Genomic DNA, 27,185 nt, shown 5'->3' on the forward strand with positions numbered 1-27,185 from the left:
ATGAATAAGAAATAAATTAGCAGAAAGTGCAAACGACTGACATATCACAAGCAAATCTCAATTTTAAATTAACAAATGCACAATTATAAGAATATAATTAAGCCAAAATGTACACAGAACTTGAACCAAACAACCAAGGAAAACATATAAGTTTTTTAAGGCAACTGAAAATTATCAGAATAACTTTCATATCAGAAGGTTTTGGAATAGTCACTCAAAACAAGGCTTTCCACAGTGCTAAGACTTTAAACCATATTCATCTCAAACAGGATTTACAATGAACAGCAGAAGTATAAAAGATTGTTGTTCTACTATAAGCTTGAAAGGAAATTCTAGGAACTGTGGAAATGTAGTACTACTAGTCCAACAAGAAGTAGCATAGCACAGCTACTCTCCTATTATCACATGGAAGCTCAACAGTGTTGAGTTTTAACCCAAACTTTGCTCTCTCAATTTCCACTCTAAACCCAAGGGTATCATTCATTAATTTGTGGAACAGCAATTTATTAAATACCTAAGATGCCAGAGACATAATATTAACAAAAACTACTACTAAGCACCTAACATGTGCAAGACGTTAGCAAAACAGTGGTGAAAAAGACAGGCATGGTATAAAGTACAGCAGGGTAAAGAAACAAATAATCCTACAAATAAATATAATCACCTTCTGTGACAAGTGCCATAAGAGAATCATGAGAAGATATAACAAGAGAACTAATCTGGTTGGGGCAGGGAGCTAACAAAGTTTTCCTTAGAAAGAATGCAAAGGAGTTAATGACGAAGAAGCAAGTGAGGGCATGTGCAAAGGTGCTGAAACAGGAGGGACCATAAACCAGGCAAGATACTAAGATACTCAAGTATCAGATACTCAGAGAAAACAGGGTTTTACATGCTACTATCATAGAATGTATCACATACTACGTATGGTATGAGTCTAAACTGTCTCCTCCTCAAGACTGTAAGCTCCTGAGAGCAGTGATTTTTCCTTAATTATCTTGTCCTACATCCTGGAGCACTAGAACTGCCTCTCAGTAAGTTTAAATATTGACTGAATAAATAATTCCATAAGTTAGTTAAGAACAAAGGTCCTAGTGACTGCAATGGGGTAAGGGGGGGACTTGATAATATGCGTGAATGTAGTCACCACATGTTGCTCATGTGAAACCTTCATAAGATTGTATATTAATAATACCTTAATAAAAAATACTAATAATATAAAAAAAGAACAAAGGTCCTTATTAACAAATGTCCAAATGGACACACTTGTACCACTGTATCAAGCATCTGACAGTTCCACAGATCAGCCAGTAGAAGAAAAACAAACTCTCACAGCCAGCCTATTTTCTTTCCTACTCATTGAGCCCAGTATAAACGAAATCACATGAAAACTCGTATGGGTCACTGAAACTCATCACCACTGACAGAAAGTACCATGTCCCAATAAATTATTAGGTCAGTAATAGCATCCTCATATATATAAGCAATTATTTTCAGAAACAATAAACATAAGCATTAAGCAACATTAGTTAATGCTTTTTTTTTTTCCATCCTCATCTACTATATAATAAGGATTACGTGTTCTCCAAATTACGTTACACCAAAAGATATCTTTTACCATGATGAAGTGTAATTTAGGATTGAGAAATACATATACAAAGTTAAATAAACATATTTAAATATGTAGAGAATAAATCTACGTAGAGATTTTTTTAATTAAGTGAAAATAAAATCACCCAACAGCCACTGGTTTTTATAATACTTACAAAGGAAATGGAATAGGGTTATAGCTATTTCCTGGAAGCAAATTTGCAAAGATGGCTTTCATGGTTGATTTCTCCTTCACCTGGCTGTCTGTGGATCCCAGTAAATGTCCATCAAAAACATCTAGGATGAAAAATATTCTACTTATACGTTAATATTCAGGAAGAGCAAAAAAATATATATATATAAAGTGTCAACTTTATTTCTTATCCTTTTTGGACACAGACATGCATAAGTACCAATTATGGTATTAAATTTCTGATCTAAAAATGACCCATGGGATGAAACATGAAACAATAGTGAAGCATACACAGCACTGACTCCAACAGGCACACTGTTTTATATTTTACCATCTCTGAAATTGAGATCATGCTACAATTGATAGTTCACCATCACAGGGGCCAGGCAGCAGCCATTATGTAATTACTGCCTGAACACACATGAACTTAGTCACAGCTATTCATGTTGTCACTTCACCTGAATTGTTTGCACCACAGCTATTACATTTGAGTTGAATTGTAATTAATAAGTTTTCCCAAAGTTCACATTACAATTTAGTGACTACTTAAGCAGCAAGAACAGAGAGAAGCAAGGCATAATTTTGCTGTTAATGAAGCAAATATTGAAGAAAGGACTGCAATTTCTCTTATTTTCTTATAAGGAAACAATGTGTTTCACGGGATTTAAGAAAGTAATGAGACCCCAGAAAGTAGATGAAGCTGAATAACATTCTGTTACTGAGAAATTTATCTGTCAAGTAGTAGAACTGATGAAGTGAATATGGTAAAAAGTTATAACTAAAACAACATTTTTAATAAGCATAATATTTAAAATTCTAAGGGATAAGAAAGCATTTTGTCAAAGTATTCACAGTTTGTCTTCTTTGCGCCTGAGGTATAGTAAACTGACTTAAACTGTACCTTCAGAACTGCTGGCTGTATCAAGCTCAGGGGGCCCTCCCACCGCCTGCTCAGGCATGCCCTCAGGTGGAGTAGGCAACTGCAGATGAGTCGAACTCGTGGAGCTCTGACTGGACAGGGTCGTTAAGAAGCGGTCCTCTGAAGAAAAACAAACTTAAAGGCGTCATTTAAAAACCGTTAAGTTCATTTCTACCTAAGAGCAATGTTTTTAAAAAGCCACTTCATATTTATACCTCTTAAGTCAAAGAATGTTAGCTTCCTGAAAATTATATAGGCCATTTTGGTGCACATTCCAGAAATGGATACAAAAACCCAAACAGGTTATATATGACTTGACTACAATCAATTCTCAGGGACAGCAATGTGACTGGCAACCAAGCCTGCCTCCTACCCAATACTCTTTCCACTAGACCACAATGGCTACCTAAACAGTAGTTCATTCAATTTAATAGGGAATAAAATTGGGATACCATTGGGGGGAAAAAAATCATATGCTCATTCTTGGAGGGAAAATTCACTTAATTATAATAGAGAAATGCCAAGAATTATGAGATGAGCTCTTGTTCTACAAAGACAGTCTAAGTAAATTTCCCTACAAATTTTCTAAGACAGCACCAAATCATTCCAAGAAATACTGTGAAAGATAGCTTAAGTGCAGAAAACATTTTAGTGACATAAAAATATAAACTTCCTCAGATTTTTGCAGTGAAACCTGGGAGCTGACTTTGGAATAAGCAAAAGAAAAATTCTACTTCCTTTTTTCTGTTTGTTCTTCTCCTAACAACAGTCTTCTCTGTATATCATGTGTTTCTAATATTAACTTATCTTCTTCAATATACTTTATAATAATCTGAAATTGATGGTGCTACAGTGCTCTGCTGGAAGCAGGTGAAAAGTTTATGAATAATTGTAACAGAAAAAAATTCTCAAAGTTAACAGTTAAAAACAAGTTATACACTAAAAAATTCCTTTAAATCCAATGGAAATGATCCCCAGACTCAAGGACCAAACCTTTTTCTCCATTTTGAAGTCCTGGAGAAACATTCCGTGGAGCTGCATCCATTGCACTTATCTGTAGGGAAGTAAATACTTTGTTTGTAAGAAAACATTAAAATCACATTAAAAAAAATTTTAACCCAGGAGATCTTAAAATTTTGGTTTCAGGACCCCTTATCCTCTTAAGAATTATTAAGACACTCAGATAGCTTTTGTTCATGTGGGTTATATCTTCTAATTTTTACCTTATTAAAAATTAAAACAGAAAATTTTAGAATCTGCATTCATTGACTCATGGAAAAAGATAATAAACCCATTACATGTTAACACAAATAACATTTTTAAATTAAAAAATAGCTATTTTACCAAAAACTAAATGGTGAAAGAGTAGCATTGTCTTAAATCTTTACAAATACTTTAATGTCTAGTTTAACAGAAGACAGCTAAATTCATCTCTGGCTTCTGCATTTAATCTGCTGAGCTACATAATTTTGATTGAATAGTACAAAGAAAATCTAGCCTCACACAGGTATGTAGTTGAAAAGGGAAATCTTACAGAGCCTTTGAAAGAGACATGGACCCTGGGGCATCCTTGAACCACATTTTGAGAATATTACTCTAAACAGTAGCTCACTTCTTAGTATTAAAACATCTAGGAAATACTTATGACTGATTACTCACTAAACCTAGTAATCTTGTATTATTATCCACTGGATTTCCAGAAGCCCCATTATTCACAGATAAAATATATATGACCATAAGCCCCGTGTAATGATTTGATTACAAAATACATGGCTACTCAGAACGTTCTGAGATTTGTTCACCATACTAGACACACCTTCCTAGTGATCCCATATATAAAATCACCCACCACCATCTACTCCCTTGGCAACAATGTCCATCTCCCTTATTTTGATCTTCATAGATTCTTTTTAGTCATCTCCTCATCAGACAAATATTCCATGGGAACCATGGCCTTTGTTCCTAACTGTAAGCCTTTTACTTAGAATGAATACTAATATAAAATCTAATAAAAATTGAGCCCAGAAGTACTCAAGAACTACTTATCAAATGAATGAAATAAAAGTGTTACAGGAGAGAGGTGGAGCCAAGATGGCGGCGTGAGTAGAGCAGCGGAAATCTCCTCCCAAAACCATATATATTTTTGAAAATACAATAAAAACAACTATCCCTAAAAGAGAGAACAGAAGATACAGGACAACAACCAGGCTACATCTACACCTGCGAGAACCCAGCGCTTCGCGAAGGGGGTAAGATACAAGCCGTGGCCTGGAGGGACCCGAGCACCCCTTACCCCAGCTCCTGGCGGGAGGAGAGGAGTCGGAGTGGGGAGGGAGAGGGAGCCCAGGACTGCTAAACACCCAGCCCTAGCCATCTTCACAGGAGCGCAGACACATGGTGCGTGGTGTGCTGGAATACTAGGGACACGGGACAGTAAAACCTGCTAGTGGGTCCCCGCAGCTGGCGCCCCTGGGACAAAGAAAAGTGAGCGCTTTTTGAAAGACTTAAAGGGACAGGGACCCCACAGCTGGACGGAAACGTCCCAGGACACTTAGCCCAGTAGCTGGGAATTCCGGGGAACTCCGGGTGCCCTAAACCCCTGGGCAGCAGTGCAGCTCGGAGGTCCCTCACAGAGATAAACAACCTCCCGCCCATTTCCCCTCTGACGCTGCTCTGCCATAGTGGAGCAGCAGCCTGAGGCTGGCCACACCCAGAGCAGCAGGGCAGCTTCTTTCACAGCAGCCAGGCAAGAATTAGAAACCCCGTCTGCACAGAGCTGCTCAGCACAAGCCACTAGGGGATCGCTGTTCTCCCAGGAGAGGAAGGCCACAAACCAGCAAGAAGGGACGTTCTCCCAGCCAACACATGCACCAGCTTCCCACAACTACCTCTATCGCCATGAAAAGGCAGAAGAATTTGATACAGACCAGACTAACCCAGACAATTTCTCCTGAGAAGGAGTCTGGGGAGATAGACCTAACCAATCTCCCTTAAAAAGAATTCAAAATAAAGGTCATAACCATGCTGATGGAGATGCAGAGAAATATGCAAGAGCTAAGGGATGACATCTGGAAGGAGATTACAGAAATGAAACAATCTCTGGAAGGATTTATAAGCAGAATGGATAAGATGCAAGAGGCCATTGATGGAATAGAAACCAGAGAACAGGAATGCAGAGAAGCTGACGTAGAGAAAGATAAAAGGATCTCCAGGAATGAATCAATATTAAGAGAACGGTGTGACCAATCCAAACGGAACAATATTCGCATTATAGGGGTACCAGAAGAAGAGAGAGAAAAAGGGATAGAAAGTGTATTTGAAGAAATAATTGTTGAAAACTTCCCCAAAATGGGGGAAGAAATAATCGTTCAGACCACGGAAGAACACAGAGCTCCCAACAGAAGGAACCCAAGGAGGACAACACCAAGACACATAATAATTAAAATGACAAAGATCAAGGACAAGGACAGAGTTTTAAAGGCAGCTACAGAGAGGAAAAAGGTCATCTACAAAGGAAAACCCATCAGGCTATCATCTGATTTCTGAACAGAAACCATACAGGCCAGAAGAGAATAGCATGATATATTTAATGCAGTAAAACAGAAGGGCCTTGAACCAAGAATACTGTATCCAGCACGATTATCATTTAAATATGAAGGAGGGATTAAACAGTTCCCAGACAAGCAAAAGTTGAGGGAATGTGCCTCCCACAAACCACCTCTACAGAGTATTTTAGAGGGACTGCTCTAGATGGGAGCACTCCTAAGGCTAAACAGATGTCACCAGAGAAAATAAAATCACAGCAAAGAAAGCAGACCAACCAAATACAAACTAACGGCAAAAAATAAAATCAACTACCCACAAAAGCAGTTAAAGGAAACACAAAAGAGCACAGAATAAAACACCCAATATATAAAGAATGTAGGAGGAGGAATAAGAAGGAAGAGAAATAAAGAATCACCAGACAGTGTCTATAATAGCTCAATAACCAAGTTAAGTTAGGCAGTAAGATACTAAAGAAGCTAACCTTGAACCTTTGGTAACCACGAATCTCAAGCCTGCAATGGCAGTAAGTACATATCTTTCAACTATCACCCTAAATGTAAATGGACTGAATGCACCATTCAAAAGACACAGAGTAATAGAATGGATAAAAAAGAAAGACCCATCTATATGCTGTTTACAAGAGACCCACCTCAAACCCAAAGACATGCACAGACTAAAAGTCAAGGAATGGAAAAAGATATTCCATGCAAAAAATAGGGAGAAAAAAGCAGGTGTTGCAGTACTAGTATCAGACAAAACAGACTTCAAAACAAAGAAAGAAACAAGAGATAAAGAAGGACATTACATAATAATAAAGGGCTCAGTCCAACAAGAGTATATAACCATTATAAATATATATGCACCCAACACAGGAGCACCAGCATATGTGAAACAAATACTAACAGAACTAAAGGAGGAAACAGAATGCAATGCATTCATTTTAGGAGACTTCAACACACCACTCACCCCAAAGGATAGATCCACCAGGCAGAAAATAAGTAAGGACACGGAGGCACTGAACAACACACTAGAACAGATGGACCTAATAGACATCTATAGAACTCTATGTTCAAAAGCAACCACATACACATTCTTCTCAAGTGCACATGGAACATTCTCCAGAATAGACCACATATTAGGCCATAAAAGGAGCCTCAGTAAATTCAAAAAGATTGAAATCCTACCAACCAACTTTTCAGACCACAAAGGTATAAAACCAGAAATAAATTGTACAAAGAAAGCAAAAAGGCTCACAAACTTATGGAGGCTCAACAACATGCTCCTAAATAATCAATGGATCAACGACCAAATTAAAATGGAGATTCAGCAATATATGGAAACGAATGACAACAACAACACAAAGCCCCAACTACTGTGGGATGCAGTGAAAGCAGTCTTAAGAGGAAAGTATACAGCAATCCAGGCATATTTAAAGAAGGAAGAACAATCCCAAATAATAGTCTAACGTCACAATTATTGAAATTGGAAAAAGAAGAACAAATGAGGCCTAAAATCAGCAGAAGGAGGGACATAATAAAGATCAGAGAAGAAACAAATAAAATTGAGAAGACTAAAACAATAGAAAAAATCAATGAAACCAAGAGCTGGTTCTTTGAGAAACTAAACAAAATAGATAAGCCTCTAACCAGACTTATTAAGAGAAAAAAAGAATCAACACACATCAACAGAATCAGAAATGAGAAAGGAAACATCAGGACAGACCCCATAGAATACAAAGAATTATTAGAGAATACTATGAAAACCTATATGCTAACAAGCTAGAAAACCTAAAAGAAATGGACAACTTCCTAGAAAAATACAACCTTCCAAGACTGACCAAGGAAGAAACACAAAATCTAAACAAACCAATTACCAGCAAAGAAATTGAAGTGGTAATCAAAAACCTACCCAGGAACAAAACCCCTGGGCCAGATGGATTTACCCCGGAATTTTATCAGACATGCAGAGAAGACATAATACCTATTCTCCTTAAAGTTTTCCAAAAAACAGAAGCGGAGGGAATACTCCCAAACTCATTCTATGAAGCCAACATTACCCTAATACCAAAACCAGGCAAAGACCCCACCGAAAAAGAAAATTACAGACCAATATCCCTGATGAATGTAGATGCAAAAATTCTCAATAAAATATTAGCAAACCAGATTCAAAATTACATCAAAAGGATCATACACCATGACCAAGTGGGATTCATCCCAGGGATGCAAGGATGGTACAACATTCGAAAATCCATCAACAGCATCCACCACATAAACAAAAAGAAGGACAAAAACCACATGATCATCTCCATAGATGCTGAAAAAGCATTTGACAAAATTCAACATCCATTCATGATAAAAACTCAGCAAAATGGGTATAGATGGCAAGTACCTCAACATAATAAAGGCCATATATGATAAAACCACAGCCAACATCATACTAAACAGCAAGAAGGTGAAAGCTTTTCCTCTGAGATCAGGAACAAGACAGGGATGCCCACTCTCCCCACTGTTATTTAACATAGTACTGGAGGTCCTAGCCATGGCAATTAGACAGAACAAAGAAATACAACCAATCCAAATTGGTAAAGAAGAAGTTAAACTGTAACTATTTGCTGTACATGATACTGTACATAAAAAACCCTAAAGACTCCACTCCAAAACTACTAGAACTGATATCAGAATACAGCAAAGTTGCAGGATACAAAATTAACACACAGAAATATGTGGCTTTCCTATACACTAACAATAAACTAATAGAAAGAGAAATCAGGAAAAAAATTCCATTCACAATTGCATCAAAAAGAATAAAATACCTAGGAATAAACCTAACCAAGGAAGTGAAAGACCTATACCTTGAAAACTATAAGACACTCTTAAGAGAAATTAAAGAGGACACTAGTAAATGGAAACTCATCACATGCTCTTGGCTAGGAAGAATTAATATCATCAAAATGGCCAACCTGCCCAAAGCAATATACAGATTTGATGTAATTTCTATCAAATTACCAACAACATTCTTCAACAAACTGGAACAAATAGTTCAAAAATTCATATGGAAACACCAAAGACCCCAAAAAGCCAAAGCAAACCAGAGAAGGATGAATAAAGTGGGGGGGGGGGGGATCTTGCTCCCCAACTTCAAGCTCTACTACAAAGCCACAGTAATCAAGACAATTTGGTACGGGCACGAGAACAGAACCATAGACCAGTGGAACAGATTAGAGACTCCGGACATTAACCCAAACATATATGGTCAATTAATATACGATAAAGGAGCCATGGACATACAATGGTGAAATGACAGTCTCTTCAACAGATGGTGCTGGCAAAACTGGACAGCTACATGTAAGAGAATAAAAGTGGATGTCTAATCCCATACACAAAAGTAAATTCGAAATGGATCAAAGATGTGAATGTAAGTCATGAAACCATAAAACTCCTAGGAAAAAACACAGGCATAAATCTCTTGGACATAAACATGAGCAATTCCTTCATGAACATATCTCCCCAGGCAAGGGAAACAAAAGCAAAAATGAACAAGTGGGACTACATCAAGCTGAAAAGCTTCTGCACAGCAAAGGACCCCATCAATAGAACAAAAAGGTACCCTACAGTATGGGAGAATATATTCATAAATGACACATCCAATAAAGGGTTGACATCCAAAATATATAAAGAGCTCATTCACCTCAACAAACAAAAAGCAAATAATCCAATTAAAAAATGGGCAGAGGAGCTGAACAGACAGTTCTCCAAAGAAGAAATTCAGATGGCCAACAGACACAAGAAAAGATGCTCCACATCGCTAGTCATTAGAGAAATGCAAATTAAAACCACAATGAGATATCACTTCATACCAGTAAGGATCGCCACCATCCAAAAGACAAACAACACATGTTGGTGAGGTTGTGGAGAGAGGGGAACCCTCCTACACTGCTGGTGGGAATGTAAGTTAGTTCAACCATTGTGGAAAGCAGTATGGAGGTTCTCAAAAAGCTCAAAATAGACATACCATTTGACTCAGGAATTCCACTTCTAGGAATTTACCCTATGAATGCAGCAGCCAAGTTTGAAAAAGACAGATGCACCCCTATGTTTATCGCTGCACTATTTACAATAGCCAAGAAATGGAAGCAACCTAAGTGTCCATCAGTAGATGAATGGATAAAGAAGATGTGCTACATATACACAATGGAATATTATTCAGCCATAAGAAGAAAACAAATCCTACCATTTGCAACAACATGGATGGAGCTAGAGGGTATTATGCTCAGTGAAATAAGCCAGGTAGAGAAAGACAAGTGTCAAATGATTTCACTCATATGTGGAGCATAAGAATAAAGAAAAACTGAAGGAACAAAACAGCAGCAGAATCACAGAACCCAAGAATGGACTAACAGTCACCAAAGGGAATGGGACAAGGGAGGATGGGTGGGAAGGGAGGGATAAGGGTGGGGAAAAAGAAACAGGGTATTACAATTAGCATGTATAATTAGCATGTAGTGGGGGGCATGGGGAGGGCTGTGCAACACAGTGAAGACAAGTAGTGATTCTACAGCATCTTACTACACTGATGGACAGTGACTGTAATGGGGTGGGGGCGGGGGACTTGGTGAAGGGGGAGCCTAGTAAACATAATGTTCTTCATATAACTGTAGATTAATGATAACAACAACAAAAAAAAAAGTGTTACAGATTTTCAAATCAACTTTCCATTCTGTGTCTACATATTATGTAATTAAAGGCCTATACCAACTAGCCTTGTAGTTCCTTTAGTGGACAGTGGGAAGGCCACCAGTAGTCTGTGCTATCCATTAACAGCCCTAGACTATTTGGAAAATACAATGTGTAAATCGTCTTCAGAACCTTTACTCTTACTCTCTTCTATACTTTAAGGAAAAGTGATTCCTACACAATTGTTTATGAGAAAAAGAAAGATTTCATTTACATATTACTAAATAACACAGAGTCTATCTAAGGTACTTGGGTTCAACATTGTATGAGAATACCCTTCTACAGATCTTATACCCATACAAAAAGAAAATAGTCTCCCAAAAGCTCTCATGATATCAGAATAAATCCTTATAATATTTTGACAGTAATTCATCTGAAATATGGTTTAGTATGGTAGGCAGAATCCTAAGATGGTCCCTAAGCATCCCACCTCTTGTATACATACACACACCACAGTTATTCAAACACTAACCTATATACTGCTGTGAAGGGATTTTGCAGACACATTTAAGGTCCCAGATCAGTTAACCTTAAAATAGGGAAATTATCTAGGTAGGCCTGACCTCAGCACATGAGTCCTTTAAATCTCTGTCTAGAGGTCAGAGACATCAATTCAGAGAAGTGAAGCAGGAGAAGGATTCCATGCATTATTGCAGGTTTTGAAGATGAAAGGAGTCACACAGTAAGGAATGTAGGCTGCCTCTAAGAGTTAAGGATAGCCCCTGGTCAACTGTCAACAACAAAATAGAGATCTCAGTTCTATAACCACTAGGAATTAAATTCTGCCAACAGCCTATATGAGCTTGGAAAATGACTCTAAGTCCCAGATAAGGTAACAGCCCTGGCCTAAACCTTAATTTCAGCTACATAAGACTGATCAGAGAACCCAGCCACATCATGTCTGAACCCTGACCCACTGTAAAATGATAAATTTGTAGGCCACTAAGTTTGTTTGGCAATTTATTTTGTAGCCAGAGAAAACTAGTAGTTAGGTAAGGATAATTAAATCAATATGTAGAACTAACCCAGTGCAGAGCCCTTAAAAAAAAACTTCTCACTTAAGCATAGAGATAAAGAACACCCAAAATTGTATAGTAAAATAAATTAGGACTCTGCTTTACAGTGCATCCACAACTTCTCCTTTATAGCAGCTACTGTGACCATGATACTGTTCCTAGTGATGCCTATAAACAGTAGCTTTTGATATATGTTCCAAATGAATGAATTATAACATATTTTATTTCAAGCTAAGGTAAAAATTAGTCCAGTTCATGTCTCCTTGAAACCTCACAACTTCAAAATGAAAAACCCTATTTAGTATTATCTATGTATTAATTATCATATATTAATATATATGTTAAATAAAATAATACACTAATATTTATATAGTAAACTGCCACTTCTAAGTATCTTAAATTAATTACGATATTTATATCAATGGAAGACCCAAGAGAAGACTGCATTTCATTACCTTGCTTTCTTCCCCTTGTCTTAGTCTTCCAGGACTTGGAGGAACTGACGGTCGCTTTCTACCCTTTTCCTGCTGGAAAAGGTCCTGCAACCTGTAATAAAAGGGTGAAGGGGAGACTATGGCTTTGTTTCTAATATCCTGAATAATGTTTACAAATTTTCTCTTTATAACTCTGAAACCACAAAATTAGATTTTCCTATTTTGACTGAAATAGATATTAAAGTTGTACATAGCTAAGTTTTATCTTATTTCTAACCAACTAATCAAGAGCTGTCACTGATACATCTATAGTTATAAAAGAATATGACATAATATAAACAACAAAGGCTTTAGAGACCAACAGACCTGGGCTCAAAACCCAACTCTGATAATTAATAGCTATATAATTTGGGCAAATTCCTTAGTCTCCTAGAGTCATAGTTTTCTCCTCTGTAAAATGGAAACAGTACATACACTGTAGGACTCTTTAAAGCAAATAAAGAGTGAATGTCCATTGAATGGTTTTCTTAGCCTATTATAATCTAAGTGCTCCAAATGTAAATGTTATAATATCCTAAATAAACTTTTAAATAGGCATTAGAGGGAAATATTTCCCTAAATAAAAATTTAATAAAGGTATAAAATACACATAAATAATATATATGAAAGTCCTGGCCTAAAAACCAATAATTACTCCATGACAGACAATTCAGTTATATTAGACTCAATAAGCACATACTTAAGTATTTGAAATAGCATTTGAAGGACATTCTCATCTTTGCTTTTATCTTTACAAACTACCTAAAGATTAGTATATACATTTTATATGAGGAAGGAGGCAGGTGACAGAAAAATAAAAGCTTCTACAACTTGAGAGTAAAATGAAACATCCATAATTAATAGACATTTAGACTTAAAACATCATGGCACACAGGCGGAGAAAGACAAGTGCCAAATGATTTCCCTCATTTGTGGAGTATAACAACGAAGCAAAACTGAAGGAACAAAATAGCAGCAGACTCAGAGACTCCAAGAAGGGACTAGTGGTTACCAAAGGGGAGGCGTGTGGGAGGGTGGGTGGGGAGGGAGGGAAAAGGGGATTGAGGGGTATTTAGTTCACATGGTGTGGGGGATCATGGGGAAAACAGTGTAACACAGAGAAGGCAAATAGTGAATTTGTGGCATCTTACTACACTGATGGACAGTGACTGCACTGGGGTATGGGTGGGGACTTGATAATATGGGTAAATGTAGTAACGTACCTTAATAAAAAATTTAAAAGAGAAAAAAAAAACATCACGGCACAGCAAATTTTGCAATAATATTAAAGAAAGACCAGGCTGCAAAGACATACCTATTATTCCAAGCTTGTAGCACTTCACAGAGACTTTGTTTCTTGGCAATGAGTGACTCAAAGACTGACTGTAGTTGTTGAGGGGTATCTACCGAGGAAGACATGAGCCTTGCTTGCATCTTCTCAATCCAGTTCTTGAACTCGCCTTCTTCCATCTGTAGGAAAAGAAACAACTCCAACAGTATGATATAGTAAAAGAAATTTCTAATAGTTTTAATAGTTAACTTTTGGGTTTCTGTCAAAGAAATTAATTACCTCTTTTTGTGCAAAGATATCTTCCATTTTTTCCTCTCTTGTTTTGCTAAATGTATCGGTTTTTAAAGATGCAAGCCTTTCATCAACAGCAAGATACACCTGTGAAACTCTAACAATAAAACCATAAATATTAAATCCTAGAGAAGGTGGAATTAAATTTTCTAAGCTCACATAAATAGAAAAAAGATGACAGACACAAAACCTTGTTTTATCTAATCTCTAAAAATATAATTTTGCAGAAAAGACCTAAAAAAATGTACCTCAAAATTAACAATTGTTATATCTAAGAGGATTTTTTACTTCTTTTTTTAATACTTTTCTGCATTGTCTACATTTCTTACATCAGGTATATATAAGATACAATTATCCAAAATATACAAAGAATTCATATGCCTCAACACCCGAAAAACAAACCCGATCAAAAAATGGGAGGAGGATCTGAACAGACACTTCTCCAAAGAAATACAAATAGCCAACAAGCACATGAAAAGATTCTACACATCACTAATCATCAGGGAAATGCAAATTAAACCACAATGAGATATCACCTCACACCAGTTAGAATGGCCAACATCCAAAAGACAGAAAACAACAAATGCTGGTGAGGATGCAGCGAAAGGAAATCCTCCTACACTGTTTGTGGGACTGCAAATTGGTGCCACTGCTGTGGAAAGCAGTATGGAGGTTGCTCAAAAAACTAAAAACAGAAAATGCCATTTGACCCATTAATTCCACTCCTAGGAATTTACCCAAAGAAAACAAAATCCCTGATTCAAAAAGATATATGCAGCCCTATGTTTATCACTGTACTCTGTGCAACAGCCAAAATATGGAGCAACCTAAGGATCTATCAATAGATGACTGGATAAAGAAGATGTGGTAATGGAATATTACTCAGCCAAAAAAGAAAAGAAATCCTGCCATTTGCAACAACACAGATGGATCTAGAGATTATTAGATGAAATAAGCCAGGCAGAGAAAGACAAATACTACATGACTTCACTTATTTGTGGAATATAAAAACAAAGCAAAACAGAGGGACCAAAACAGCATTAGACTTGTAGACACTGAGAAGTGACTAGTGGTTACCAAGAGAGAGGGGAGTGGGTGCAAGCGGGAGCAGTGGGAGGGGGACTCTTGAACCACTGTGATGTACATTTGATAATGAAAAATAAAAATAAAAAAAGGGGATACAATTAGAAACATACAATTATTTATGTTTTTAAAGAAACCTACACGAACAAATCTGGTATTTTTTAAATAGCTGAAGACTACAGACAGCACTAAACAAAGAAAGATGATCAAAGAAACTAAAACTTACTTTTGAAAGAAGTCCTTCAGATCCTGAAGAAGGGACACCTTTAATGGGGCCTGACGTTTAATGAATATTTTGGGGAGTGGAACACATACTTCAAGAAGTCGAATGGGAGAATAACTGAGAGAAGAAAATTTAAGTAACAGAAGAAAAGTGAAAAATGTTTTAGCATCCTGAGAAGAGGTGTATCATTACGGTCAACTAAATCCTATGAAGCATTAAAAAAATTAAGTTTCTATTAAATGGCATTTTAAAACAATTATACTGAAGACAATGTTCAACCATTATAAATATCTTCCCAATTTTGGAAGGATTTTGTTTTTTTGTTTTCACTGTGCTGTGATGTCCTCATTCATCCCCAAGGCTATCCTCATGTGCTTTGTTATGAACAAAAATGACATGGATATAAACCTGTATGAATGCGGAGAGAAGTCCCTTCCTTCCTACAATTAGCTTAGATGCAAGTATTCATCATCTTCCCGACTCCAGAGGATTCTTCATGAGTCTTTATTTCCTTTCCACCTGAGGGTGTATATTGTCCAGTAAATGTTAAACCCTATCTAGGCCTTAAGTTCATGGTTAAAAGCACATGCTTAAAAACAGCAATCTGCTCTAAGTATTTCTGAAGTGTCAATTTTGTGTCAGATGCTGTTTTGAGATGCTGAGGATACAGCATTGAACAAGGGTCAAAACTGCTTTCGTGATTCACCAACAACACTTAAACAATAAAAACAAATAAATACTTAGAATATATACTGTATCAGACAGTAAGCCTAGGGAGAAAAACAAAGCAGGAAAGGGAAGCAGGGAGTGCTGAGGTGAGAGGGAGTCAGGGCAGTTGAAATTTGAACACACCCCTGAAGGATGTAAGGAAAAGCAGGCAGCTCTCTGGGGAGGGGGCTGTTCAGAGAGGGAAGAGCAAGTGCAAGGTTCCCAGGGGGAGCCCACCTGGTGAAACCAAGGCCCACCTCAAGGCCCACCTTGGAGGCTAGGGAGGCTGCAGCTCAGGAAGCAAGGAAGCGGGGAAGAGGAGGAGGTGAGAACAAAGAGGGACTGAGCAGCCAGAACAGGGAGGGGCTTTCAGCCCCATGAAAGGAGGTTGGCTTTCACCCCGAGTCAGACAGACACCAACTGACAGGTCTGGAGCAGAGAAGCAGCCTGAGCTGATTCTCATTTGACAGGGTCACTCTGACAGCTGCATTGAGAGCAGGCCGCAGGGGACAAAGCCAAAGGGAAACTGCCGTAATCCAGGGCAAGGTAACAGACACTCAGTCCAGAGCGCTGGTGGTGGAGATGGTGAGAAGTGGGTGGACTCTGGATATATTCTGAAGGCAGAGCCTGAAGGATTTCCCCAATCATTTAGTGCCACAGTACAACTGCTCGTTCTTTCAACTAGTGATCTTAGCTCTACTTGAAATATTCAACTACTGATTATTGTCATATGAGTCAATGTCTTAGCAAAAATTCTGACAAACTCTCAGATATAAAAACAATGGTTAAGAGTAACAGCTGCCATAGCAGATCTACTAGTTAGTATCATGACTCCCTCACCTGCTAGCTCTATAAGTGAGTTTAAGTTCTGTAAGTGAGGGTAGTTAATACCTATTTCTCAGGGTAAGGATTAAATGAAGTAACAACACCAAAACCTCATGGCAGAGAGTATGGGCCTCTGCATTTGCAAGAGTGGGGATGGGGAACATACATACACCACAAACTAATAATCTGGTAATCATAGCAATCTTACAAAGCCTTCCAGAGAATATATGATTGCGCACAAGGTCTCTGTGACTTCTTACCTGAACGACGCCACCATCTGATTATAGGAGAAATACTGGTGATAATCATGGTGGATGGAGTGACCACATGGTTCAGCGTTGGCTCTGCGAGTATACTGATGCCCATAAAACCTAAGTTCAAGGTATTTTGCAAATGACATAGACCAGGACTCATTGGAAAGAGCAACAACTGGTGTTACCTGCAATTCAACATAAATCATTTATTATCTAATCACATGTGGAGAATCCATTCTTTTTTAAATAATGTATTTTCTTTTCTAATACAAATCAAATATGTTCTGACTTTAGAAAACTGGAAAAAGAAGGAAATGTTTAAAGATGGGTGAAGTTAGGGATGGCTGGGGAGAGCAGTACCACCAGTAATCTCACCACCACCATCAATAGACTAGTATATACATCCTTCCTTTCCATATATGAATACATACATCCCTATCAGTGTATTTCTAATTAAAAATTCTTCCCTAAATTAGTTTCCTAACCTTCTACTTTTTTTACTTAGCAATATGTCATAAATATTTTCCCACATATAATATTCTTGTACAACTTGATTTTTAATGGCTACAGAGTATCCCATTATATGAACACATTTAACCAATCTATACTGATGTGCATTTAAGACATTACAAGTTTTTCTTTATTTTGATGATGCTCTGACGAACTTCCTTGTTTACATACACTTACAAATACCCATATTTCTTGGAATAAGTTAATAAATGTGGGAATTGGTAGGTCAAAGGACATGAACATTTATGTGGTCTGATACTTTTTGCCACATTTTCTTCCAAAACAGGTATACTGGTGTACATGGTCTCCACAGTATATGAAAATACCAATTAGCCCATTTTCTTATGAATCTCAGGTATTGTAAATCTTTGAAATGTAACTTCTTAAAAAAAAGAAAGTAAACACATTTCACTGGTTTTATTTATAGTTATTTAACTACTAACAAGTAAAATTCATTTACACATGTCTATTGGCCATTTCTAATAAACTGTTTCGTCATGCCCTTTGGCCATTTTTCTATAATCATGACCCACAGAAATTTAATATTAAGTACATTAATGTTTGGCCATATGTAACTTCTGACACACAGAATTTTTAAATTTTTCTACAACAAAAACTGTTTACCTTTTCTTTATAACATAACCCCAGTGGTGGAAGTTTTTGTTTTAAAGTAAGGTACATTACCAATGCATGCAGGATATAAAGATCAAATTCATATTATTCATTTAATTCACTGATCAATCTATGGAAGTTCACAAATCCCACAAGTAGTAAGTTATCTAACAGGAAGTGAAGTCCCATAAGAACACCTATAGAAAGTAAGCCTGATAATTTCAAGAAATGATTTCGTGACTGTATGTCTGTTACTGCAGAAGGAGCTAACTTTGATCTTGCCCTCCTGAACCCATGATATGGATGCAGATCACACTACTATTTTATCTGTAATCCCCAATGTGCCTCCCAAAAGCATATGCCAAAATAAGCCTATTAAGATAACAATTTAATCATTAATTGTTATCTTGAAGTTAAATTTGGCATATGCTCACTGCAAACAATATTAAAAACATAATATTGGCACCAAATATTTTCTCTGGAGTTAGAAAAACACAGAGAAGAAATAGAACAGATGGACCTTTTCTCAAGAATGTACATGAAAATGAGTAGAGATCAATTTAAATATGGCCTGATCTGTATCTCTTAAGATAGAAATATTGATAAAGGCTCACTTACATCAACACCCTAGCATACTGCAATTACACTGTCTTACAAGTCTGTCTCCTCCCTCAAGAACAGAGCCGTAACTTGTTTGTTTGTTTGTTTTGCTTTCATTCCTAAGGCCTGGCACATAAATGGTGCTTAATAAGTATTTGCTGAATGAATAAACAAACATAACTGAGAACTGTCAAAGATACAATCTCCTTACATTTTACTAGGCAAGGTAACTCTATTCTACATAAGGACTGGTAACTCCAAAAATGGCATCTTCAAGAAACAAATATTAAATGGAACATACAGCACTAGAAGGTAAATTAAGAGCCCACTGACAAATAACAAATCCAAAATAATATAGACTACTCTCCTCCTAAAAAAGAACTGAGTAAAGGTACAAATGGTATTTATTATGTAAACTATTATAGCCACAATATACATTTACTTGTTTGCAGATTCGGCACCAGGAATAGGTGAGAATTGTATGTTGATATCCAGGTACTGGAGAATCCAATTCCTTCAGAATTATCTGCACACAACCTTGGCCATGAACAAAGCGCCGAATGTGATGCACCATGGGAGTATCACAGAACATGCTAGGACACTGATAAGAAGACCTTTGACAAAAACAAAGTCCTCATGTTAGCCATGAAACTGAGGAGCAATGTATAATGAATACTGGATAACCAGAACCACTGTCAAGCATCCTCTATATAATTAATGATGATCAATGGACAGGCTGTGCAGGGTCTCATACTGGCCAGAACTTGCAGCTGAACATCCCGTCTTCAACTTCTGCACAGTGATGGGCTCTGCTTGCCTAGCACCTTCAATTTACTGGGCATTTTTAAAAAATTATTTCATTTTACCTATTAAAATCCCTGATGTTTCTGGAGATTATTTCCCTTATAAAGGGGGCTGGTAAAGACTAAATTACTTGCTCTTTGTCGTGTAAGTGGCAGGTGACAGTTCTAGATCTTGAACCGAGTCCTAGCTGATTCCCATGTTTCTCCCGCCTCTTATTTGAATCACTATAAAAACAAATACCCTAAAAAAGTCTTAGAGATGGCAGGGCATTCAAACAGGCAAAGATTGGAAGAATGAACTGGTTAAGACACCCCAGGTTAAATATGAAATAGATTTCTTCTTTGTATGGTATACTCTGACATGGTATTAAAGTGAAGGCCACCCAACATTCCACCTTATGTTTATGTTTTATGCTGAAATTCTGGGAACCAGAAAAGCATAAATGGAATGAGAAAAATTGTTCTTACCTGAAACAGTATCTTTCTAAAAATATTCCTAATGTAAGATCATTCTTTCCATAAAATTCCATTGTCACAATCCTAAAAGATGAGATCATTTCTTAGTTACATATTATAAGAATTACCACACAGCAAAGACATTTCAGGAGACTACAAATTAATTACCTGTTAGTTGTGCCTCTAATACAGTGTTAAAGCAGGCAGTGTTCTGTTGCTGTTACAGAACAGGTTTTACCTCATCTGATAAAGCAAGTTTAGACTAGCTACACACAGCTTCGTATCCACTCCCAGTCTATTAGTATCTTATGAAACTATTTAATCAGAATTCATAAACTACAATATAAATGAGTAAAACTGATCTGAGTTAAGAAGAGGTGAAAGTTTCCTTTACAAAGGCTTAAACCCTGTCAATATAAAGTGGGACTCTTGTCTCCTGCTCTCTAGCCCACACCTTTACTAAGAATAACAGTTCAGATTCTTCTAGGAGAGCCAATTCTTAACTTTATAACTAACTTATAAATGCCCCCAAATAAAGATAATTTTGCTATAGCCCTACTGTATTCCACACCTCATTCAAGCCTTGAACTAAGGAATCCATAAACTTCCAGAGACAGTTCCTGTTAGCATCCCCAGGCCCAAGTCAGCCTGCTAGAAGAGTCCCTGATCTCACCGGTAGAAATGAGTGTTACTGGTATCCAAAATTAAAATATGGGACACATTTTGTCATGGAACAATACTCCAAAAAGAAGAAACTTATTCCACAGTACTTTTAACACTAAAGGTAAACTATAAAACAACTAAGCCTTTATGACCATCATTTAAAACATTTTATAACACTATCAAATGTTTCCATCAATCTACTTAGAATTGTCTTAGGATAAAGCTTGTAAATAAGGTAAAAGACTGGCTGCTTTTATGAAAATGATGCAGAATGGAAAACCTGCCTAAACTATACATGCTCTCATCAAAGTGCTTAAGACTAGCTTTCGCGTATCAACTTTCTCCCTTTCCTAAGTACAAATTTCTCCTCCATCCCTCTCATCTTTCACTCTTACTTCAAGTGTTTTCATTTACTTCTATTCATGAATAAACACAAATTTCATACTCAACTCACAAGTTTAAAAGTTCTAACAATTCATATATGACCAGCAGCATACCATGTACCTAAAAACGGATACTGATGGCTAAATTTTATTTAAAGTTGCTGGAATTCTGTTCATTAACGTAATAGTGTGGGAGGAAAAGAATCCTACCAAGGGCTGACACAGGCACTGGGGGCGTTGCTGGACTGGGCAGAGGAGCTGCTGAAGAGCACGCACAGTCTCTGGTGGTTATCAGGCTTCAGGCAGTCCACCTGAAAGGCAGGGAACCATGAGCATGCGCAAGTCAAACACTAGCCAAGCCAACCTCACCCCACGCTTCTAACATCCCGCACTTTACACTGGAGTTTTAAAGCCTCCCATCATCAACAAAGGGGTTCTGCTGAAGATTTAAAACTACAAGACATTAAAAGTAAGGATGAAGAGCAGCTAGTTGTTGAGGTAAAACAATCCAAACAAACATCTATGTAGATGTCTGCATAGACTGTTTTCTTAACTTAGCTTTTTTTTTTTAACAAAACTGCATAAAATTATTTTGGAAGTAAATAGTTACATAGATATATCCATATGAAACAATCTGATCTGATTGCTGGATATAACATCTAAGAATTCTAAATTGTAAGCGATTTATTTTCTTGTGCTTTAGACCTGTTTCTGATCATTATAAAGGGAACACCTGCTCTCTGCTGAAATTCAAATAGTACAGGGGTACATGAAGAAGTTCATTAAGTCCATAAAGCCTCTCATCCTTTGAGGCCACCCACCTCCCAAAGTGACAAACTTGACTGGATGATCAAAATCCAAGCACTCTTTTTGCCAGCTCACATACACTTACACACAAAAACACCTACCTAAGTATGTATACACAGGTGATGTTGTTTTAATAAAAATGAGATGATGCTACATATTAAAATACAACTTGCTTTTCAACAGCTGAAAACATACCATGAGCTCTATCAGGGTTATTAAATGAGATCCAACTCATCCTTTTAACTGCAGAAACTATAAACAATGTTTCTGTAAACATCTTTGTATGTATATTCTTACAAAATCTAAGCATCCTTATACAAAATGCTTACTTACTTATTATTTCTGCAGGAGTAAGTTATAAAACTAGGAATCCTGGATCAAAGATACATATATACATGTATGTGGAAAATAGAGACCCCCTTACCACTTTCTATAAATTTACATAAATGGATATAAACATAAATTTATATAAAATTTTTTATAATTTTCCACACCTCACTAATCAGGGCTCTCAACGACTTTCCTTTTTGCCAGTCTCACAAAAAATAGTGCACCATTATAATTTTGCACTTTCCTACTAGTGAAATGGAACATGTTTTTACTTGTTTTATTAAAGAATTGCATTTCCTCATTTAAAGGTGATTTGTTCCTTAATTTTATTATCTCCACTATCAATAATGTGTCCATGAACAAATCTTCCTTAATTTGCCCTCAATTTCAGTTTAACAAGAAAAAGGGAACTGACATAATTAAATAACAATGTAAAGTGTTTTATGGTAAATAAATCTAATATTTTTTTTAAAACACATCATTTCCTACAATAAGCTTCCATCTCTCATTCTCCCCATCACTACCATAAAAAAGATCAAGGAAACATCACACCACACCCAAGTCATCATGTCAGAAATTTTAAGTGGCTTCACACTTCCCCTACCTCAGAGCTCTTCCTAGTTTAATGTGAGCTCAGCAAGAAATCCCCCAAACCTAGTTTAATTACTTTATTCTCCTACTTTATACATTTTAAAGCCATACATAAGCTGATAAGACTCCAGACAAGAAAAGGCAAAGGAGAAAAAATATTTAACAAATGTGCGTGTGACTCGTGCTATTTGATTTTTTTACCCTGCCCTAGGCAGTTTCTGAAACCATCCTAAATTTATACCCCTACAGCGGTCTGCCTCACCTTCGCCGACCACACAGCATCACTGGGAATCAGCCCTTTCTCTTCCTCACCCTCAGCTTTGCTTCCTGATTTGCCACTTGAAGTGCCTGATGCATCCTTTGAATGAGCAAAAGGGTCTGAGTTTTTTTGCTGAATTCTTCCTCCTCTGGCCCGATAATCCGCCAGCATTCTACCCAAGCTGCAGCTATCACCTAGATGCTCAGCAATTCTAGTGCTCACTAGCTCATGAGAGGGCAAGACTTGAATAGACTTGGCCTGAACACTTCCATTCATGCCCTGAAGGCCCGAGAGATCCCTTAGCAGCTGTTTCTTCCGCCTGCTCTCCATTTCTTTGAACTCCTTATTGAGGAGAGGAGACCAGTAAACCTGCTCTGCAAAATAATCTCGGGTGGAGCATTTCAGCCCCTTTTCAGTTAAAAGGAAGGGCTCCCGGAATGTGATTACTGGGGAGACACAGAGGATCACGTCTTTTAACTCCTGTTTGAAGGCCAAAGAAAAAGTCTTCCGTTTATCTTCGGAAGAGGAAACCTCCTCAGTGACATACAATCCAGTGTCGTCCTGTAGAGGGTCTCTAAAGGCTCTCATCTGGCTTTTAGGATCCTGTAGCTCATCCGCCTGTTGCAAGGTCTCCAGCTGCTCCTCACCTAGGGCATCCTGTTGGTCGTCCACATGGAGTGGCAACAATAATTCAGGGGCAGACGGAAGGATTGCACGGGGGATGCCTGCCAGGTAAGCTGTTGGGGCATACTCTTGATGCTTCAGAGAGGCAACATCCTGGGGAACGCGTTTATTTTCCTGGTCACCCTTCTCGAACACAATCCTTGACTCCAGCAAACTGCCCTCGTCGGAGGGCAGAAACTCTGGAGGGAAGTCAGGCTCCCGCAGGAGGGGACTTCCTCTAAATGACTCCTGTGCAGCCCCTTCACCCTCCTGCCCCTCAATCAGAGAATGGAAGGAAGGGTTTTGTGCCAATGTAGGAGGCATAGCAAATTCATCCATGAGGAAGGAGATTTCCAGTTGAGAATGGTAAGCTACACAGATCATAAATATTAGGATCTCCTTAACTCGAGCCAGCTCATAGTCAGAGCCTCCTCTGAGCTTGATGGTACAGCCTAGGTGCTGTGGACAGCCTTCGAAAAACATCAGTGTTTTGGTTTGTTCTACAAACAAACAAACAAAGGGTTAAGAAAGCTTAGGTGGCCATCCAGAAATCCAGACAGAATTAGTTCACTATCTTAACATTTACAAGAGAAAAACGCTTAAGTGAATAAGAACCACAGTTGCTGATGCACATTTAACCACTGCTAATAGATATTTCCTACCAAGTAAATGCTACAGTACTGATGAGGTTACTCATTTCCTCAGTCCCTAATCTCAGGTGAATCTATGCTAAAGGTCACTCACCATTGGGCAACTGAAACATCTGCATATAAAATCTGTGACAGGTACCCAGGTGGGGTTTTGTAAGCAGCTGGTCCATTGACATTACTAAATCACCTTGGGTCATCCGACTGATTCGTTCTAAAACTTGCTAGAACATGAAAAACATTATATTACAAAATTAGACAGAGAAAAATAAAATTCTTAGTACATTTCATCCAGAAAATAGGAAAAACTTTTAAAATAACCTCACAATTAATTTCCTTGATTTTAATAATCATGACAAAATTTTTTATTCTAGATTAGTTTACACATAGTTGCTTAATAATCAATATGCGCCCACTAAAGCAGACCATAGTCATGTTAGTAACATTATCAAAAGGCATTTAAGCCTCACTTTCTGACAAAGAATACTGGAGGGTGGCACAGGGTAGGCAGGGGGAGAGTCCTAGAACTGGCCTCTATTCTGATGAGGAGAACTTTTCAAGAGAGAGAACATTTTCTTCTCATACATTTCCCCTAGCAAAATGAAAGCTCAACAAACAGTACTTGTTAACTAATGTCTCTTGCACCTTTGGCCTTATAGACACCTATAATGAGTGCGATGTAATTACTCACACTTTCTTCCAGCCTGAGATTCTCCAGTCTTAAATAATCAAACAGCTGCCATGCCTCTTGGCCTATTTTCAATATATACCGCACAAAGAAATAATCAAAGATCCCTGCATATCATCCACACATGCATAGAAATTTAAGAACTGAGATTTATAAAAATGATACAAAATAAAAAATAAGAACACTCACTGATTTTACATTAATGACCAAAGTAATGCCATGTTCCAGCAACATGTCTTGGGCAATCCGAGATACTGTTTTCTCAACGAGAACCAATGTGGGTCGAACATCAACTATTCGCTGAACATAATTCTTCAAGAATTCCCTTTCCTAAGGAAAAATATATCAGAAATAATATAACTGGTACAATTCAAGATCTACGTATATGAAAGTATCAGGACAGTTTGACTATTAATATTAATCTCAGCCAAAGTTTTCTTCACCTATAGTAAGGTTGTAAGTGAATTAATTCAAACACAACTAAGAATATTAATCATTATTCTGAACTCTTGATTACACTGAAAGGAATTTTTGAAGAAATTCCATTATTTGACTCACTAATCTTACTTTGAAGAATTTTTAATTCTTAATAACCCATAATATAAAAGCCAACAATCCATAATCTTACTTTGAAAAATTTTTAATTCTTAATAATCCATAATATAAAAGCTGGCTTTCAGAGGTTAACCAGAACTAAGCCTAATCTCACAACTCCTCAAATGAAAGCAATTTCTAATTTTTTAATGTAATTATGGGTTCCCCTTTTCATTCTGAAAATAACCATAGTATCTCTTCTTTTGGATATCTGAATAAGTAAACTCTCTAAAAGATGCTATTTCAGCTCCTTCCTAATTTCAGTCTCCCAACAGATCACATTCTACCTAGAACAGCTTTAAAGATCTGAACATAATGCCTAATACAATTTCACAATGAAGACTTATTTTGAAAGCAAATGACTATTGTAAATAACAGAGTTAAAACAATCCATTAACTGTTACATTTTATTTTATCTTATTACAAAATAAAATAACTCATGTTTCATACAATTTCTGGGCTCCAGACAGGAAACAGCTGAATGTGCGAGTGTGTTTGTCACTTCTGCTCCATATGCCCAAAGTGCTTTCTGAGCAAGATTGCATCATGGGCAGTGCCACCAGCAATGGGCGAGCCTATTCCCTGCATGACCCTGCCTTGCTATGGAGCATCTCTCTTCTCACCTTTCTCTTCTTCACCAATAAACTGCACATTTTCAAATTCTTCCATTATTAACAAAACAGATTTTCCCTAAAATGTGTTCATTTCCTACTCTGCTTACTAAATTGTAATTTAATGACACTTAAGACGTTTTTATTTCTACAGCTTCAATAAAGCATAACTAGCATGAGCTGAATTTTTTTTTAAGCTTCTGGCTTCTGGTATAGGGAGAGCAAACACATTTCCCTCTCAGTTCCAACTCCAAACAACTATTATGATGGTACCTAAAGCACCATGTTACCGAGGAGGCCTGGGCCAGGCTCAGCAAGGAGAGACTATCAGGAGGCAGGACAGGACCACAGTGGAGGAGTGGCAGACCATCTGACCCAGTAGGGCCAGCCTTGTCAAAACAGTCCAAAGCCACAGGCTAAGTATCTCCTTGCCCTTTGTTCCCCATCCTCTTTTCCTTGACTGTCTACCTTTCAACATCTTTGGTTATTCCACACGGAGTAGACCCAAAGAAAAAAAAGGGAGAAAAAACTCAAATCAGCTGATGCTTTCTATGGATTCAAAGTAAAATTTTAAGAGGCCAAGAGTTAGAGGTAAAATAAACAATGTTTTAAAGGCACTGATGAACAGATTTTGTTTTAGGGTACATGAATTAAATCATGTTTCTTAAGTACATATGGGCCCAAAGCATACTTCTCTAACATAAAGACAGTCTGTTAACCTGATTGCAAGAATGGAGTTAAATAAAATAAAGTAGATAAATTTAAGTTAACTGATTTGTACATAAGTATCTGAATTGGATTTCAATTCCAAATTTATACTTCATCA

The 27,185-nt window shown here is 37.3% G+C and overlaps 1 protein-coding gene across 12 annotated transcripts in view; it reads right to left on the minus strand.

The window, feature by feature from the left end:
• LOC118929814 (1-phosphatidylinositol 3-phosphate 5-kinase) overlaps positions 1-27,185 on the minus strand; it is a 103,340-nt gene that overhangs the window by 16,141 nt on the left and 60,014 nt on the right. For 8 of the 12 annotated variants that reach the window (XM_057503628.1, XM_057503633.1, XM_057503635.1 and 5 more), the window contains 14 exons: positions 25,344-25,484; positions 24,564-24,690; positions 23,160-24,319; positions 21,380-21,480; positions 20,136-20,207; positions 19,307-19,478; positions 17,149-17,327; positions 15,359-15,472; positions 14,038-14,146; positions 13,783-13,937; positions 12,450-12,540; positions 3,693-3,753; positions 2,682-2,834; positions 1,764-1,884 (listed from right to left, as the gene is read on the minus strand). In XM_057503628.1, coding sequence (XP_057359611.1) covers positions 1,764-1,884; positions 2,682-2,834; positions 3,693-3,753; positions 12,450-12,540; positions 13,783-13,937; positions 14,038-14,146; positions 15,359-15,472; positions 17,149-17,327; positions 19,307-19,478; positions 20,136-20,207; positions 21,380-21,480; positions 23,160-24,319; positions 24,564-24,690; positions 25,344-25,484 — 2,756 coding nt within the window. Of the gene's footprint in view, positions 1-1,763; positions 1,902-2,681; positions 2,835-3,692; positions 3,754-12,449; positions 12,541-13,782; positions 13,938-14,037; positions 14,147-15,358; positions 15,473-17,148; positions 17,328-19,306; positions 19,479-20,135; positions 20,208-21,379; positions 21,481-23,159; positions 24,320-24,563; positions 24,691-25,343; positions 25,485-27,185 lie in introns of those variants that run through there. The other 4 variants (XM_057503634.1, XM_057503636.1, XM_057503632.1 and 1 more) reach the window with 2 other exon arrangements.

The sequence above is a fragment of the Manis pentadactyla genome, chromosome 6 (genome assembly GCF_030020395.1).
Source record: "Manis pentadactyla isolate mManPen7 chromosome 6, mManPen7.hap1, whole genome shotgun sequence".
Taxonomy (NCBI): domain Eukaryota; kingdom Metazoa; phylum Chordata; class Mammalia; order Pholidota; family Manidae; genus Manis; species Manis pentadactyla.